Source organism: Mesoplodon mirus, assembly GCF_964341445.2.
Source record: "Mesoplodon mirus genome assembly, chromosome: 8".
Classification (NCBI taxonomy): domain Eukaryota; kingdom Metazoa; phylum Chordata; class Mammalia; order Artiodactyla; family Ziphiidae; genus Mesoplodon; species Mesoplodon mirus.
The window spans coordinates 3103308-3120162 of NC_138984.1; the positions used below are offsets into that span (position 1 = coordinate 3103308).

The window sequence follows — 16855 nt, forward strand, 5'->3', positions numbered from 1 at the left end:
AAGTTTTTGCATGGATTTTGACTGTTGCTTAAATCATGTTGTTTAAAATCGTTTCAGGTTGCATTAAAATCTTAGTTTTTTGATGCCATCTCCAGATAGTCCCCACTAGCCCTGGGGCAGTGGGGTCCTTGCTTCTGGTAGTTTCTGGTGTCTGTGTTTGCTGCCAGGCAGCTCTTACATAATTGATTGGGGGCTTACATAGTTTGGATGTGAAGTGTGACGTTTTTATGAAATCTGTCAATCTCTTTGTGATTTAATGCAGTGATTTTAACCCCATTTCAGGTTCAGAATAATGGTATTTACACAGTAGTTTTTACTTGTTTGTTTTTTTTTTAAAGTCAGGACAGTGGTTACTTTTCTTATTTTGTGTAGGATATTGAATATAGTTCTCCGTGCGATACAGTAGGACCTTGTTGTTTATCCATTGTATATACAATAGCTTACATCTGCTAACCCCTTTACATGCCTTTTATGATTTGATTATTTTAACATTTCCTTTTTTATATCTTTTAAATATTTTAACAGTATTAAAGTCACATGCATTTAATGTAGAAAATTCAGGAAAATGTAAAGAAGAAAATAGAAATTCCCTATAACCCTACTTCTCACAGAACCTCACTTTGGAGGCTACAAACGTGACATGATTTTGCTGAATGAGTCTTTTACTGTGTTGTAGAACCTGACTTTTACATTTTATTTATCACTTTTCATCTGTATTAAGTAAGATGGAGCTGTAGCAGGTAGTAGACCATGAAACTTGTCTGTATCCTCTGTTCTGTCCCCATTCTCATAAACACTGTCATGAGTTTGGTCAAAAACATTATGAAGGCTGTGATCAAAGTTAGTAACATAACAAGAAACATATTTTCATTTATGAAAGGTTTAGAATCAGTCTTGTTAGTTCCCCAACCAGTGATTTAACCCAGGCCCCCTGCAGTGGAAGTGTGTAGTCTTAACCACTGGACCGCCAGGCAATTCCCAATGTTACTCTCCTTTTGAAAGTTGGGAAAATCATCTGTTTTCATAAATTTGGATAACTGGCCTCTAGGGCTCTGAAAGAAACAGGAATGGTGGAACAAGGAAATTTTGATGAAGAAAAAAGTGAGGAGTGAGTGGTTCAGCGAATTAAGCTATGGTTTTGCTGATGGGCTTGTAACGTGGTGAACACGTTAACACCTGAAGAACACGTGAAGACCCTCGAGGTTGGTCCTCTCAAGCAGAGATGAGCCTTAAACACCCAAATTTGCAACTTTCTGGGCCTTCTGTAGTAGGGGAAGAACGGAATCTTTCTCTCTGGACTGTGAAGTGTCAAGATATTGAAGAGCATCATGGAAAGGGATGCTGGGCTGCATCTGGAGGCCGACTTGGGAGCAGGGGACTCAGGCTAGGAACCCACACACTTGTGCCTGACCCTGTGGCTACAACAGTGATTCCTAAATTGTGCTCTGCAGAGTCCTGGTCCCAGAAGGCTCTGAAAAAAAAAAAAAGACAGGTTCCATGATCAAACAGTTTGGGAAATTGTACCTGGTCCATTTCCCTCTTAAGGAATCCCAGTGACATCCACAAGTAAATACTCCTCAACAAGCCAACCCATTGAGTGTTATAATTGAGTGTTACCGAAGAAGATTTATTTATAGAATTCTCTTTACTAATATTCCTAGGAATTAGAGTTATAGTTGGGAAACACTGGACTTATAGTATTAGTGGTAGAATAATGAAGAAGCAACGTGTGGTACCATTTCTTGAGTGCTGTGCAGCAGACACTGTTGTAAGCACTGAACCTCTGGTGCTGAACAAGACTTTGACCTCCCAGCAGAGCAGAATGGTTACGGGGCGGGCTGGAATCCTATTGCTAATTCTAATCTAGGGTCCTCCATTTCATAGTTGTGTCCCGTTAAGCAAGTTGCCTGATTTTTCTGTGCCTCGGTTACCTTAGTTATAAAAATGGAGGCAGTACGAGTGCCCACCTCAATGGATTATTGCAAAGATTAAACATGATTGTAGATGTAGGGGAGGTAGTGACATAATCAGATTTTTAAAAATTTGAATAGATTGGAGGTGTGAAGGACACTGAACAGAGAAGACCAGGCAAGGGTACTTTGCCAATGATAATGGCCTGGTCCAGAGGAATAGCTATGGTGACGGGAAAAAGGATGGATTTGTGAGGTATTTTGTAAGTAGAACCGATAGAGCTGTGTGCTTGAGATCAGAGTGGAGGTGGGTGAGGGAGAGGAAGGGATCAAAAATAACGTGGGCTTCGGACTAGGCTTGGCATGGATGCTGCTGCCTTTGTAGTGGTAAGGATCTGGGGAAGAGAATCATGCAGCTGGGGCTGGGGAGTGGGAGAGGGACAAGGAATTCAGTTTATATCAGAAGACTTGGCTTTGTAAGCTGAACTGGATTTTGTATTTCTATACTCTGCTTATTGTCTTTTGTAATCTCTCATTAAGTAACCCTTTCCTAATCCTCCTCAATGCCCTTTGCTGGGCCCTCCTCCTTCACCCAACCCCTGTCAGGTTGTTCTTAGCTCTTCCTGTGCCCTCTAATTATTTACACTTTCTCCCTAGGCAAGTCTAGAAAATCCCCTCTTTGCTGATGACCCCTAAATCTATATCTCCAACCTGGGTCTCTTCCGCGAGTTCCATGCTCAGTTCTCTGCCATCCTGGAGGGATGCAGGATGCCTTCCAGTGGAGGATGAGAGATGGTAAATAAAACAAAATCTCTTGTGTGATAGACAGTGATAATTTGAGAAAAATGAATCAGAAAAGGGAATGGGAATTGTTGAGGGCTGGCAATTTTAAATAGGGTGGTCGGGGAAGCACTCACAACTCCATGCCACAGCTGTTTTTATGTTTCATTAGCTTCTCAAACTTGATGTGGCCTAAATGGAACTCCTAAGCCCTCCTCTTTGACTTACTGTTTCTGGAGGACTACATTTCACTTTCACTGTTGCATCAGGTAAGATCTTACTGTTACGTTGTAGTGTGCATCTCAGGCATGGGGGTCGTTTCTATTATTACACATGAACCCATCTGCTAGGTGTCAAGAGATTGATTCTGCGCGAATGATTTTTTCCTAGGTACTCCTATAATATTTCAATGTGTTTATTTGACTATTCCATGCAGATAGCGTAAGTTACATTCATACATATTAAATCATATTTGGTAAGTAAATTGAAATGCTTAGGTTTTTTAAATTATTTTTTTATTTTTTGGCCATACCATGTGGCATGTGGGATCTTAGTTCCCTGAAGAGGGATCGAACCCGTGTGCCCTGCAGTGGAAGGGCAGAGTCTTAACCACTGGACCACCAGGGAAGTCCCGGTTTGTTTTAATTATACTTAAATTATTTTTCTAATTCTAAAATAAGCATGGACAAACTTAGATTTAAAACAAAGACATGCTACTGATGCAGAATCGAGTGGACATGTAGAAGCTAGTACTATGACTGAAAAAGTAAAGAAAAAAAGAGACTGGGAGGAGGTGTGGTGTGAATTTCATAATAAATATTGATTTGTTTTCTGGGAAGAGCAAAATGAAAGCGTGCTTTGTTACATAAAAAATGTTTAAAGGGCTTCCCTGGTGGCGCAGTGGTTGAGAGTCCGCCTGCCGATGCAGGGGACACGGGTTCGTGCCCCGGTCTGGGAAGATCCCACATGCCGCGGAGCGGCTGGGCCTGTGAGCCATGGCCGCTGAGCCTGCGTGTCCGGAGCCTGTGCTCCGCAACGGGAGAGGCCACAACAGTGAGAGGCCTGCGTACTGCAAAAAAAAAAAAAGTTTAAAGATGACAATATTAAGAGAAATTTTCAGCAAATACATAGTATGATGGTTTAGAAAATATGTCCACAAATTCTTTGATACTCTTTCCTTTAATATCTAGGGATGCTGCTCTACATCCTACAATGCTCAGGACAGACACCCAGCACCCAGGAGTGATGTGGCCCAGGACGTCAGTGGTTTGAGGCTGAGAAACGCCGGGTTACAGGGATGAAAAAAGCAGCAACAAATTCCCAACAGCCACAGGAAAAGTTTTATTCTATGAAAGAAATTTAAAAATTGTGTTCTAGCTTCCTCTGGATGAGGAAGTTTGTGCAACATGGATTTGCTGTGTCTGTAAGGATTGGCACAAGGGGTACCAAACTAAAGGTTTGACTTCCTTCCGAGCCACTGATTTGAGAAACACCATCTTCCCAGGGCTGGTGAGACAGGCAAGAGTCGCTTCTTCACCAACTGTGAGACTTCCCTAGGCTCTGGTTTCCTCATCGGTGATATGGACTTAATAATAGCATCTACCTCTTTAGGGTTTTCCTGAAAATCAAATGAGTGAAGATATGTAAAAGCATCTAACTAACTGCCAGGCATGTCTAAATGATATACAAGTGTTTGTGGTCATTAGTGTTATTTGTGAGCCAGATGGGTATTTCACTGGTTAAACATGTTTGTATTAAGATGTGGAGGGAACGTTAGAGGTAAGACAATGCAGTAGACGTTTCTCTTCTGCTGGCTGGAAGGACACTGCAGGAACTGTCACTGCAGGAGCTCCCCTTTCTGGTTCCTTCTGTTGTGCTTTCTTCCTCCTTGTTCACGGGGCACCTGTGGTGAGCAATTCAGGTCACCTGGTGGTGCTACCCTCAACCAAAATTTCTCCCAGTCCCCCAGTCTCGGCCCAAGTTTTCCTGTCTCCTGATGTCAGCCCTCTGTCACCCTGTAACCTGTCTGCCCCTAGTGAGTAGTGGCCCCAACCCCTCCAATGAGGTCTCAGTCCCAGTTTGTCGCATTCTCGGGTTCTTTAGATCCTCTTTCATCCGTAGTAGTGAATCCCCTATTATGAGTTAATCATTCTTTATATTACGCTTTCCCTGTTCCAATTACTGGGTGGCTTCTGTTTTTGGAGCAGACCGATGCACTGCATTCTTGAAACAACTTGGAACGTTTAATGCTCATTAAGTAGAATTTCAAACGAAGTCTTTTGAAACCAATCATCCTAAAATGTGTTCTAACAAATCTTACGTAAATATAGAAACCTGTGGGGAGTTGGAGCTGTCCTGGGATTAATGCAGAGTAGGTTTCCACATACAAACATTGTTTTTTGAATATGCAGCAGCTATAGCAGGTCTGTGGCACTGACGTGTGGATTAGTGATCGGATAGTTTTATGTACGGAACACTCAAGAAGAAGATCTGAATATCCTCGGCACGAGGAGACCGAATTTCTCTTACCCAGTGACATGTAGCTTTGCGTATCCCAGCTCCAGACAGTGCTGGGGGACGGAACTTCGTGACCTCTAGCACTCTGCTGGGAATGTTCTCTTAATTATATATAATTAAGGAAAATGGAATAATTATATATTCCAATTCATGTCTAGCAGTCCACAATGGGTATAGTTATGGATGATGTTATCTTGGTTTGCACTTGCTAATATCCTGAAAAGCTGGCCTGCTGAGCCAGCCTTATGTGAAACCCAGCGTATACAAAAGAGTAACTGAAAATCAGCAAGTAGCCCAACATCCTTTACTTTTGTCCTCAGAGTTACTGCCTCTACTCTGGTCTGTAACTTCTTCAGTTTACTTTTTATTCTAAGAGGGCTGATTCTTATAAGTGTTCTATTCTTATTCACTGTGAATACACCTTTTTTAAATAGAGAAAGAAAAGTGCATTGATTTGATATGCTAAAAAAATAAAAAGATGATCCAAAATATACAGAACAATTAGTATGAAATAAAGATATTTCTCAGTGGGAAAAAATTAAAACCATATTGCTGAAGTCTTTCAACATTCCACTTTTTAATTTTTCCAACAGTACACTCTTTAAAAGAAGTTAACAACTTCAATTCCAAATATAAGGATTCAATAACGCGAATGAAAAGCTGTCATTTTCAGTGAAGCTGTTGCCTAATTACCCTGGAAAAAAGTATTCTTTTGATTGAACTGATGCAAAAATCCCTTAGAAAAGCTTCATTTTTGCCTGTAAAGAGTCTTCTTAAGGTCACTTTTACTTCTAGACCATTCCCTTGTTTCTAATGAAAGAGTTTTGCTTGGTAATGGCTTGTGGTTCCACAGTGTTTTGTGTATGAAAAGCGTAGACTAAGAGATACTACGGAAGTCGCTCAAATTGTAGATTCTGCCACAAAAGGAAGTCCCAACACTGAAACATTTCCCCTTAACGTTCAGCAAGACACATGAAAAGAAAACTCAAGTCCCACTTTCATCTTTACTTTGATCACCATTTAAAATGGCGTGAAGAGGCTGCTGCACGGTCGGAAACAGAGCTCCACGGCCCAGTGTGCTTATTAAATGGCCTGCAGGTTCGGAGCGGCCGCCCCAGCCCGGGTTGCGGTCTGCAGACAGAGGCATCTGGTTGCTGCTGGGGGTCCCGGGGCTGAGCCGGGTGCTCCCCGGGGGTGTTCTCTCAGAAGCAGGGGAAGAAGCAGTGCTCCCAGACAGCAACAGAACAGCGTGCGAAACAATGCTCTCCATCCACCCAATCATTTCCTGTTCAGAACTGGCCTTTACTGCTGGGACAAGAGGACACTCCTGTTGGCTTTCATTTTTTCCAGACGCTTCACTAAGTGGCCATTGCTCACCTCGAGCTCTTCTGTTTTGTCCAATGCAGAGCGAAGCTGGAAATGAAGGCAAAAGGCAGTGAGCTTGGATTCCAAGCCTACTGAAAAACAAATTACGACCCAGACCCACCGAGATTCTAAAAATACACATATACCGACACGTGTGTATACGTTTATTTCTTAATTTAAAAAGGAACACAAGGCACAAGATTCTGGCCTCATGAGTAACTAGGGAAGTTTCCTCTTCTGAAACAGTTAGACCCCAGACAGGGCACAGTCTTGGGGATCCTGATGGTCTCACAGAAGGTGAGGCAAACAAACAAATAAGAGCTGAGCCAGACCAGCTGCGGGAGGTGATCCCCACAGCCCTGGGCAGCTGGGTGCTAGGGCTCTGCAGCCAGAAACCAAAGTGGGAATGCCTGATGATCATACCCGGGCCAGGGCCACAGAGCCTGGGGTTCACAGCAGGAGCCACAACAGCAGAGAGCTGCATGGACCGTCAGGCAGTGAGGAAGAGTGGAGGTGCCCTAAGGCGGGGGTTCACAGCCCTGTGATTGTGGAGACATGCATCATTAGAACAGAGTCTACAGTTCTGCTTCTGATCCAAAACCCTCCAGGAGGGTGGGCAGGGTCCTGAGACAGGTTAAACGGCCCTGCCCTGCCTTTCACCAGCAGAGGCAGAAGCAGAAGCAGAAGCAGAAGCCCTTTTTGTAGAAATTTCCCCAAGTCAGGCCTGGAGTATAAATTCAAGTATATAAATTCAAATCAAGCATAATCTCATAAAACACCAAACACATGGTGGGACAAACCATTTGAGTCAACAGAAGCAATAAACAGCAGAAACAGACCCCAAAGACTGAACGTGTTTCAGTCGTCAGTGTGGAAAACAGAACAGCTGTGTATGAAATCTTTAAAGAAATAAGGATGCAATCAACAAAGGAACCATAAACAGGAAACAATCAGGAATGAGAATACGAAACAAAAGGAGGTGAAATGGAAGATCTACAAAAACTGTACATTATGCAACGTTGGGAGGTAAGGAGATGGGAAATGGAAGAGACAGATGGTATAGAAATGCAGAGGGTCCATGAGAAGATCTGGTATCCTCTGATCAGAGTCCCAGGGGGAGGGTGGAGTCTAGGGAAGAGGAGTTACTGAAGGAGATCGTGGTTGAAAATTTTCCAAAATTTATTTAGAAAAAAGACCTCACAGATCAAAGAAACACAACATATCCCAAGCAGAACAAATATCAGTAAACCCACATTTTAACACATTAGAATGAAATGTAGAAAATCAAAGGCAAAGAGAATGGCAGAGCAGCTAGAGAGGGGGAAAAAAAAAGATCACCTAAAAAGAGTTAGAATGACAGATTTCTTAGCAGAAGCCAGAAGATGGTGGCATGATAGTTGCAATCACCATAGGTAGAAAAACCACTGACAGGTGATCCTGGCCCTAAGCTCCTAATTGGCTGAACTACAATTTCCTTTATGGTGTGAGCACAGCCCTTCAGAGAGGTTTGGGCAGATGTGACAATGAATGATTCGGCCGCAGATTTCCCGGCGGTAAATCCTCCCTCTGCTCTCCCAACTAGAATATCATTACCCATTCTTTTCCTAGAAATAGCCTAGAAAATTTACCTCTCTTTGAAGTTTCCGCTTTTCAGCCTTAAGTTCATCTTCTATCTTTTCAGCATTTTCAGCAGCCAATTTATAACGTGATACTTGGCTTTCTAACCTTATGACCTGAAAGGAAAGGAAAAATCATGTGTATAAATTGATAGGCCTGTTTTCTTTCCCCCATTGCTTTACTATATTTGAGATCAAAAGGTATAACTTAATAAAATGAGAGAAAACACCATGACGATAGTTATGATCTAGCATTTGGGACTATTACAGAGGTTCTAGCCACGCAAGCTATTGGTTCATATTTATGAGCAAGCCAGTACTGACACCTATCAGGGACTCATTTCCTCCCTGACCCTTGTCCCAAGTGTGGTTCCCGCAGTGCAGATCCCATGACACCATCTCTCCCCGATGTGGGTCGATCTGGCAGAAGCAGGCTGGTGAGGCAACGGCTCCACCAGGACCTCAGCTCCAGTCTAATCTCTCCCAGGGTTGGTGGGTGGGGAAGCAGGAAAGGGAGGAGAGAGGCAAGGGGCTCAGAGAGCAGGGTGACGGAAGGCGGCTCTGGGGTGGCATCTGCGGCCAGAGACTCAGCCTGCCCTCAAAGGCATGCTTCTGAACACGCGTCACTTTCTAGGTGCGCTTCTCATCTTCATCTCTACAAAAATTCCAAAAAGTTCCAGCCACATATACTTACAATGGAGGGGGTAACAGTACCTGCTTGTATCTCCCCCTTCGGTTAGGACACAGTCGGTCCCAGGGCCCAGCACGCTGGAGGCATGAGCGCCCCAAATCTAGGGACCAGAGCGAGCCACTGGGCTGGGAGGGAAAGAGGGAAAATCCAGGCAAAAGGGACATCCCTGCATGAAGCGTTTTGTAATTAACCGATTTTTTTTTTTTATTTTAAAGAACAAACTGTCATAAAAAACCCTAACCACATTAGGTACTTTTGCAACTAACTGTGTTTATGAAGGATTAGTATCGATTATAACAGCCCAGATCCTAGTTATGACCTCTCCCTCCTCACGTCCTCTCCTTGTAGGAAATACACGAGAGACTTGCTGCCTTGTTTATCCCCCTTAGGACCTTTTTTGGTTCTAAAATTCTCGGCTTCTTTTTGTCCTCAGCCCTCAAGCCTTTCTAGCAAATAAAACTTTAGTTAATCCTCAGTTGGGCGGCCAGTGATTGCTTACAAGTGTGCACGTACATTTTGTTCTAATGCAGTTATCTCTTGCTCAGATTTTGCAAGTTTAAATTTGAGGTCGCTGATCTGTCTGTTGGCATCCCCTAAAGGTTGAAAGAGAAGGAAAATCTGTTAAGCTCTTGGGCTTTGAAAATGTTGAAACAATAGTTACTGGGAACCAAGCCCTTACTTTATAATCGTCTTGCCAATCTGTAAGTCCTGGCCTGTGGCCTCACAACTGAGGAGGCACTCTTTCTCCGCAGCAGGGAGAGCGCCCTTGAGCAAAGAAGGCAAAGAAATGGTAGGGGGAAGGGGGAAGGGGAGAGAGATTGGGCTTGCTTTTGTCCCCGTAAGCTTCTTTCTAGTTTACTGGCACAGAAAAATACCTTCCGATTTCCCCATACAACCAGCAGATCCAAAGACTGCATTCAGCGTAGTAAACGTGGTTTCTAGCAGCGCGTCAGCTGGTGGCACCTGTTCTGTTTCTTAGGCTCAGACAGAAACATCCTTGCTCTGCCCACCTGCCCATCCTTGTTCTAGCCCACAAGGAAACATCTTTGTGCTTCTGTACTCAGGGCTTTTGGGGGGACGTTGGGAACACCGGCTGTTCCTTGCCACGATAGTTTTTCTCCTCCCGCATTAGTACAATAAAAATCGCGCATGGCAAAGGGATTTCTTCTACACGAGGATTGACATTTACTTTGTAGATCCATCACATGCACGTCCGTCCCGTTTTGTAAGACCCCATCTTCCGGGTGCAGACTGTCTAATCTGATATTCCTCTGTCTCTCTTCCAGCTGCCCTCTGAGTTTCTTGATCTGAAAACATCCACCAATAAAGCACGTTAATTTCTCTATTCTAAATGAGACGAGAGCCTATCAGAAAGGAAGCTGCACGTAACGTGAAAGCCCACACCCCCTAAGTACAATCCGATGTTGCCTTGCAGTTATTTCGTGTGTCTCAAAGGGGCCAGAGAGACAGGGGTTCCGTAATGAAGCAGGAGAGAAATGCAGTAAGACATTGCAATCCACCAGGAAGACGGGGGAGTCTCTCCCGTTTCATAAAGGAACAAACCCAAATAAATGAATGAAAAGCCTTGTGCCAGCTAGTACTCTTCTTAGAAAGTAGTAGTACACAGGATGAAACTGGAATTCTATTTACTGTGACAGGCTTGCATTATTTTGTAACTCTGGGCGAGAAGTTATGTCTAAGGTTGAAGTTCCTCTCGAATTCAGGAGGAGATTTTCCATAAAACAGCTCTGAGTGGTTATCTACAAGTTCCTAGATCAGTACACGATTCACCTTTGCTTTATTCACTAAAAAGCCAGGAAGGGCCACCTGGAGCCTTCCAGGCACAGCAGTGCTGTCCCCAACAGAACCCAAACAGGTTGTAGGTTTGCCACCTGCAGAGAGCTGGCCTCGACCTAGCTTTCTTCCCCCTGAGAGAGACACGCACATAGAGTAGCTGGAATTGCAGTTAACAGCCGTGACTGTAGAATCTTCTGCTACGTGATGGGGTGTCTCCCAGCCCTTGCTCTGTGAACCTCTCATCTCTGCGGACTTGTTGGAAGTCCCCCCACACACCGACAGGAGCACAGCAGACCCCCAGTGACATACAAACCATCGGTGCATGCTGCTTTAAGAACACAAGTACAGAATTACCATGGACATATGTTTTTAAAAGATCACAGGCACTTCATGAGAATCCTCCCACCACACTGAGTGCCTTATCCAATTTTGAAAGAAATCTTCAAATCTTGTAAAAAGCGAGGCAAATACCTTTGATTAGGCTTACGTGGGAAAATGAGAGACATTGAGCTTCCCTAGAAAGTGACTGTGGAATAATTTAATACTACCCTGCATAGGAAAAAGACCAAATAGGACAACTGTGTAGTATTTCTTGAGGCAGAAGAGATCAAGGAAGGTAAGCTATAGTTGAAACAACTTGGATCAGCTGTAACAAAGAAATACCTGCTGGACAGGGGTGCTGACCACTGCGAGATTACAAAAGTGACTTTTACAGGCCAGTGGAAGAGGAAGGGTGTTGGAATGTCTGGGGAACACCCTTGCCACTCAATGCTTAATCAAGGCCTTCTACATAAATCTTTATTTTAAGCAGCAATTCATGTAGCATGTACCAAATTCACACCAAGGCCTTGAATCTTTGGGACATCCTCTCTAAATCTGATATGATTTCTGATGTTTTACTTGAGTAAGAACATTAAGAACACTGGTTGGCTTGGTAATTATTTTCAGCCACGATGCATCAGGGGTTTCCTGATGAAGCAAGAAGCTAGAATGGGAAGGTTCCCGGTTTCAGGCGCCCCGTTCCAGAACTCGTAAAGTAGTAAAAAGATCGTTACCTGTTCCAATAAGCATTCCCGTTCATCAACAAGCTTTTTCAACCTAATATCTAAAGAAATCAGAAAGATACAGGTTTAGGTGACTCCATGGACTGCCCCTTTCAGCAGATTGCTAAACTGAAGAAGGAGCATTGGGGTTAGTGAAACTGATGATGAAGGTATTACACACGTACCACAGCGAATGAGGCCACAGACAGGACGGGGGAGGAATTCAGCCAAGGGGGGTGAACTGCGGCAACCTCCCACACATGCTTGTCTCGTCAGGGCAGCATCCGGCTGCATGCAAACAGGCTAGTCTTCTACTCTGCGTTAGCATGCAAGAGCTCTAGGGCCAAACCACACTGCAACACAAGATCTCACAAGGCTTCACGGTTTAACATCATTAGCGAGGTACAAACACACTGAGCATCGGGATCCAATATCACCAGCATTTTCGTTAGCCTTGACTTCCCAAGTTTCCATCCCACGAGTGTGGATCTTCCTCATTTCTCCCAAAGACTCACCAGTGTCAGAGTTCTGACTCTGTCTATGAACCCTAAGTGTGCTGAGAGCACATCTGGGGACCCACTTTGCTGCTATTCTTTTGAGGAAGAACGCAGCAATAACTTAGGTTTCTGTCATTCTTCCCACCCCAGATACAGAAGTTTGCATATACATAAGCACCTAGAAATCCCCCACACAACTCTCTGAAGGGGCATTGAGTAATACATTCTCCAGAGTACAGAGGGGAAACCAAGACCCAGGGAGGCTTTTAGGGGCAAAATCCTACACCAGTTTCAGGGCAAAATCAGGACGACGTGATGGTGGCGGGTGCTCACGTGTGCTGTGCCCTGTGTGCCAGGCGCTGTCCCAGCCACTCACACCACCTCCCGCGAAGCCCTCCAGGTGGGCACTGCTGACACGTCCCTCTTCTACAGATGAGGACCCAGGCCCGGCAGCTTTCCTAAAGCCCCAGGGCTGCACCCCTAACCCCTGCACCCACTGTTTTCCTAAACACAGCCCTCTGAGTCAGACCGGACTCCTGGCCGGAGGCTCTTCTTCCCGAGGCGGCAGGGCTCTCACACTGCCCAGGTTCTGATTAGCCGTGTGAAATGGAAATAATGCATACGACACGCACCTTTGTTTTCATTAAAAAATCATCTATCCACATTCTAATCCAAGTTACGTGTTTTCGCTAATTGTGTTTCCAAACATCCTAAATTGCTATTTTGAAAGGCACAATAACACAATCAATGAAAATAGAAAATGTTACGCATAAGATACATTGATAATCCTTCTGAGTTCCGTTCTAATTTCCATACAAACTGCTTCTGACAGGTGTTTTATTCTGTCCCTTCCATAAATGCACCCAACACTGAAACAAAAATTAAAAATAAATTGAAAACCTGGCTCTCTTATTCAATATCACTTTTCATTTTATCTTGTATATTTTATATTCCTATATACAAAAACCACAGGCATCGTAAGAAACATTGAATATATCAGAAAGTGATTTGAGGCTCACATATCTATTTACACTTTTATTGCTTTTTTTCTATTAGAAGACTTCGGATATCTTAGACGGCAAGTGAAACACTTGTTAAAATGTGATAATAGTGCTGACAATGAAAAACAAGCGCGGGCCTCCCGGGGGCGCAGTGGTGGGGGGTCCGCCTGCCGAGGCAGGGGACGCGGGTTCGAGCCCCGGTCCGGGAGGATCCCACACGCCGCGGAGCGGCTGGGCCCGTGAGCCATGGCCGCTGAGGCTGCGCGTCCGGAGCCTGTGCTCCGCAACGGGAGAGGCCACAACAGTGAGAGGCCCGCCTACCGCAAAAAAAAAAAAAAAAAATCTGACCTTTAGTCTTATAGTGAAAATAGGAAAAATGGAGAGCGACAAATGGAACTTTGAAGGAAGAGAAATTTTAAAGCAGAAGTGGAGAAGATTAAAACTAAATAGTTTCAGGAAACTGGAAAAAAGAGAGAAGCAAAATTGTTTGCTATAAAGAATATAAGCACTGAAATAAGTCAGAGAAAGACAGACAGTATATGTTATCACTTATATGTAGAATTTGAAAAATAAAACAAACGAATGAATATAACAAAACAGAAACAGACTCACAGATGGTAACTGGTGGTCACCAGTGGGGAGAGGGAAGGAGGGAGGGGCAAGATGGAACAGAGGATTAAGAGGTACAAACTACTATGTGTAAAATAAATAAGCTATGGGGGCATATTGTATAGCACAGGAAATACAGTCACTATATTATAATAACTTTAAATAGAGTGTAATCCATAAAAATATCGAAACACTATGTTATACACCCGAAACGAACATAATATTGTAAATCAACTATACTCCAATAAAAAAAGAATTCAAAAAAGAAGTGAAGATGAGTACTGCTGTTTTTACAGTCTTAAAAGTCAACAAGTCTAACCTGTGAAGTGAACAGTGGTGCGTGACTGGCAATTACTGTGATACTCAGCAAGAGTGCTGCAAACCTATACTCACTAAGCAGCCTTGCTCATCATTGGTCTCTAACCCCCAAATGATAAGCATTAAAGAAAATGAAGTCACACTGTCTCGAACTCAGAGTTTTCTTTTACACTGGGAAGTTCAAATCAATGGGCAATTAAAGTTATTTTAGTAACGTTGTTAAAGGATTACATTTTTTTTAAATCTGTTTTTTATATATTAAATTCCACCACACTTTCTGGTGTGAACTTTAGAGACCGGTAAAACAAGGAACAAAGTGGCAAGGCCATACAGTCAGTCACAGGGGCAGCAAGCAAGCACCGGGACCCCCCAGCCCTGCTCCAGAGGGGCTTGCGTGTTGTGACCGCGTCTGTCCAGGCTGTAAAGGTCAACCACCAGCAACAACCATGGTCACTGAGCACTTACTCTCTAGTGCTTTACTGGGTCTGATCCTCACCACCACTCTAAAAGGCAGGTTCTAACCCCAATTTCAGAGAGTAAAATGAGACACAGTAAGGCTAAGTAGCTTACTCATCATAATATATTATCAGCAGGATAATTTTCATTCTGTGGGTTAATTTCACCCAATCCTGGGCCTCAGGCCTCCTCTCCCCATCGCAGAGCAAGTCACCTCCCTCCATATTCGCAAAGATAATGATCAGAAGACCGACATCTCAGGAAATCCACTGAGTGTGGTCCTTTCTCTGCTCCCTCCTTGCACTGACTTAATTTGATTATAATCCATGTGGTCAGTTTTCAACTTCCCCAGGGCTAGCCTCCCACGCCAGGATCGCCCCTCCTTCCCGTAAAAGGCAGAACAGGGACAGGCTGCTGAAGAGGTCTGTACAGATGGCAACTCCCTACGGCAGCTGCTGCTTCAGTTCAGCAGAACAGCTGAAGCCTTTCACGTCTCAAAAAATTCGTTCGTCTTTGATGTAAGAGGGGCAGAGAGGGTGAAAGGGAGAGGGCGAAAGAGTTTTTCTCCTGAAAGACTGTCCTCCCTGATTAAGGTCAGCACACTGAATAAGTACATATTCTGAATGGAGCACGCTCACAAACGCCCCTGCCTTTCCTTCTGGAGCCCGGACATTTGGAATGAATCTTACTGTTGTGTTCCCTTGTTTCGATGGCCATGGTGGCATGTCATACAAGGTGGTCTCCTAGAAAAGGAATCTATCAATGGAAAACAGGAACCCTAAACTGTCTAAACACCCAGAAGCAGCATTCCAGGGTCCTAGTGACAGTGGAAATTTAAATGTTCAGGTCATTAGGTTTTCCATTAATTGGAAATACTCAATGTTATAGAAAGTAGTCAATGCAAGATATCCCATTCTTAAACACTCTTTTCAAAAATTTTACTGCTTCCCAACCTTTGTATGTTATAAAATAGCCTATAATTCAAAATGCTCAGTTACCTTTCCCTATTTTTTACAGAAACTCATAGTTATACTTACATATTTTGGAAGGAAGATTAACATTTTACATACAGTAGGCATGTTCTGGTTTGGGGTTGAAAAATATCCCAGCTTTTTGATTTAAAGTATCAGTGATCGATGTTTTTCTCTGTTCTGCATTATAGTGAAACCTCAGTGGTCCAGGTTCCTCTGGGGTTGCGGCTGACAGGTCACCTTCTGATTCTTTTCTGAGTCTGAATTGTTTGACATTGCGATCTTTCCAAATGGCCTTATACACTTCCACACCTTCCTACACTGAATATACCAAAGGTAACCATTTCTTGATAATTCAGGGGCCTTCACATGCACATTAATTACTGTGTGGGGCTGTAATAGCATCTCGCCCTCAGAGCAGAGTAACTGATGTCCATAATGAAGGCTCTTAGATTATCAGGGATGGTTTGGCCCTTCAGAATCCTTACCTTCTTTTTTGCTGACTTTCCAATTCTCTGCTGCTTCCACTAGAGGTTGGGTCCTACGTGCTTGTTCATGGGCAGAGCGCCTTCCATATAGGAAGTGATCTACATGTTTACTGATTAAATGAGGGATGGACACTTGAGACTGCTGGCTGGCTGGCTGGAGGGATGGGAAGCCTATAATAATGCCCTTAAATGTGCTGCTGAAAAACATGGGAAAGAAAGGAAAGAACTTAAAATGGTTTGATGATCTCACTACTGAGTGAGTTTGGCTGTTGAATCACTTCCCCAGAGGCCTTTAAAAGTAGGAAGGAGAGCTGTTTCCCAATGTGCATTCCAGTATGAACGCAGCTTTGCTAAAGTTAGAGATACCAACTTTAAAGTCCTTTGCAGCCCTTGGACTTGATTCTCTAGCAAGCCCCACAGTTTTCTATTTATATGGCACAAGTGGAGAGAACTGATCAGTCCCACTATCCTCTGCTTCAGGACACTTATGCAGAAATAGTCAATGTTTATTTGAAATTCTCATCATTCTCTTCAAAACATTCTAAGTATTGGCACCTGTAAGCAAAGCAACAAGATGGAGACCTTTCTCAACTGGGCTCTTCATCAGAACCACGGACCACAGGAGATTCTATGAGGAAAGATCTTACTCAAGGGTGGTCCAACACTAGTCCCAGTCTAGACACCGGGAGAGAAGCTATTCACTACTGACGATGGATATTATGCATGAGGCCTCCATAGAACCCCAACTGGGAATTAGCAACCCAGAGGTAGATAAAAGTAGATTAAAGATTATATT

General features: G+C 43.7%; 1 protein-coding gene across 5 annotated transcripts in view; it reads right to left on the minus strand.

The window, feature by feature from the left end:
* Nucleotides 1-5760: 5760 nt before the first annotated feature.
* Nucleotides 5761-16855, minus strand: part of LRRFIP1 (LRR binding FLII interacting protein 1) — a 153464-nt gene continuing 142369 nt past the window's right edge. For all 5 annotated transcript variants that reach the window (XM_082631441.1, XM_082631440.1, XM_082631445.1 and 2 more), the window contains 5 exons: nucleotides 11732-11781; nucleotides 10069-10186; nucleotides 9393-9472; nucleotides 8201-8305; nucleotides 5761-6620 (listed from right to left, as the gene is read on the minus strand). In XM_082631441.1, coding sequence (XP_082487567.1) covers nucleotides 6510-6620; nucleotides 8201-8305; nucleotides 9393-9472; nucleotides 10069-10186; nucleotides 11732-11781 — 464 coding nt within the window. In that variant the 3' untranslated portion in view covers nucleotides 5761-6509. The remainder of the gene's footprint in view (nucleotides 6621-8200; nucleotides 8306-9392; nucleotides 9473-10068; nucleotides 10187-11731; nucleotides 11782-16855) is intronic.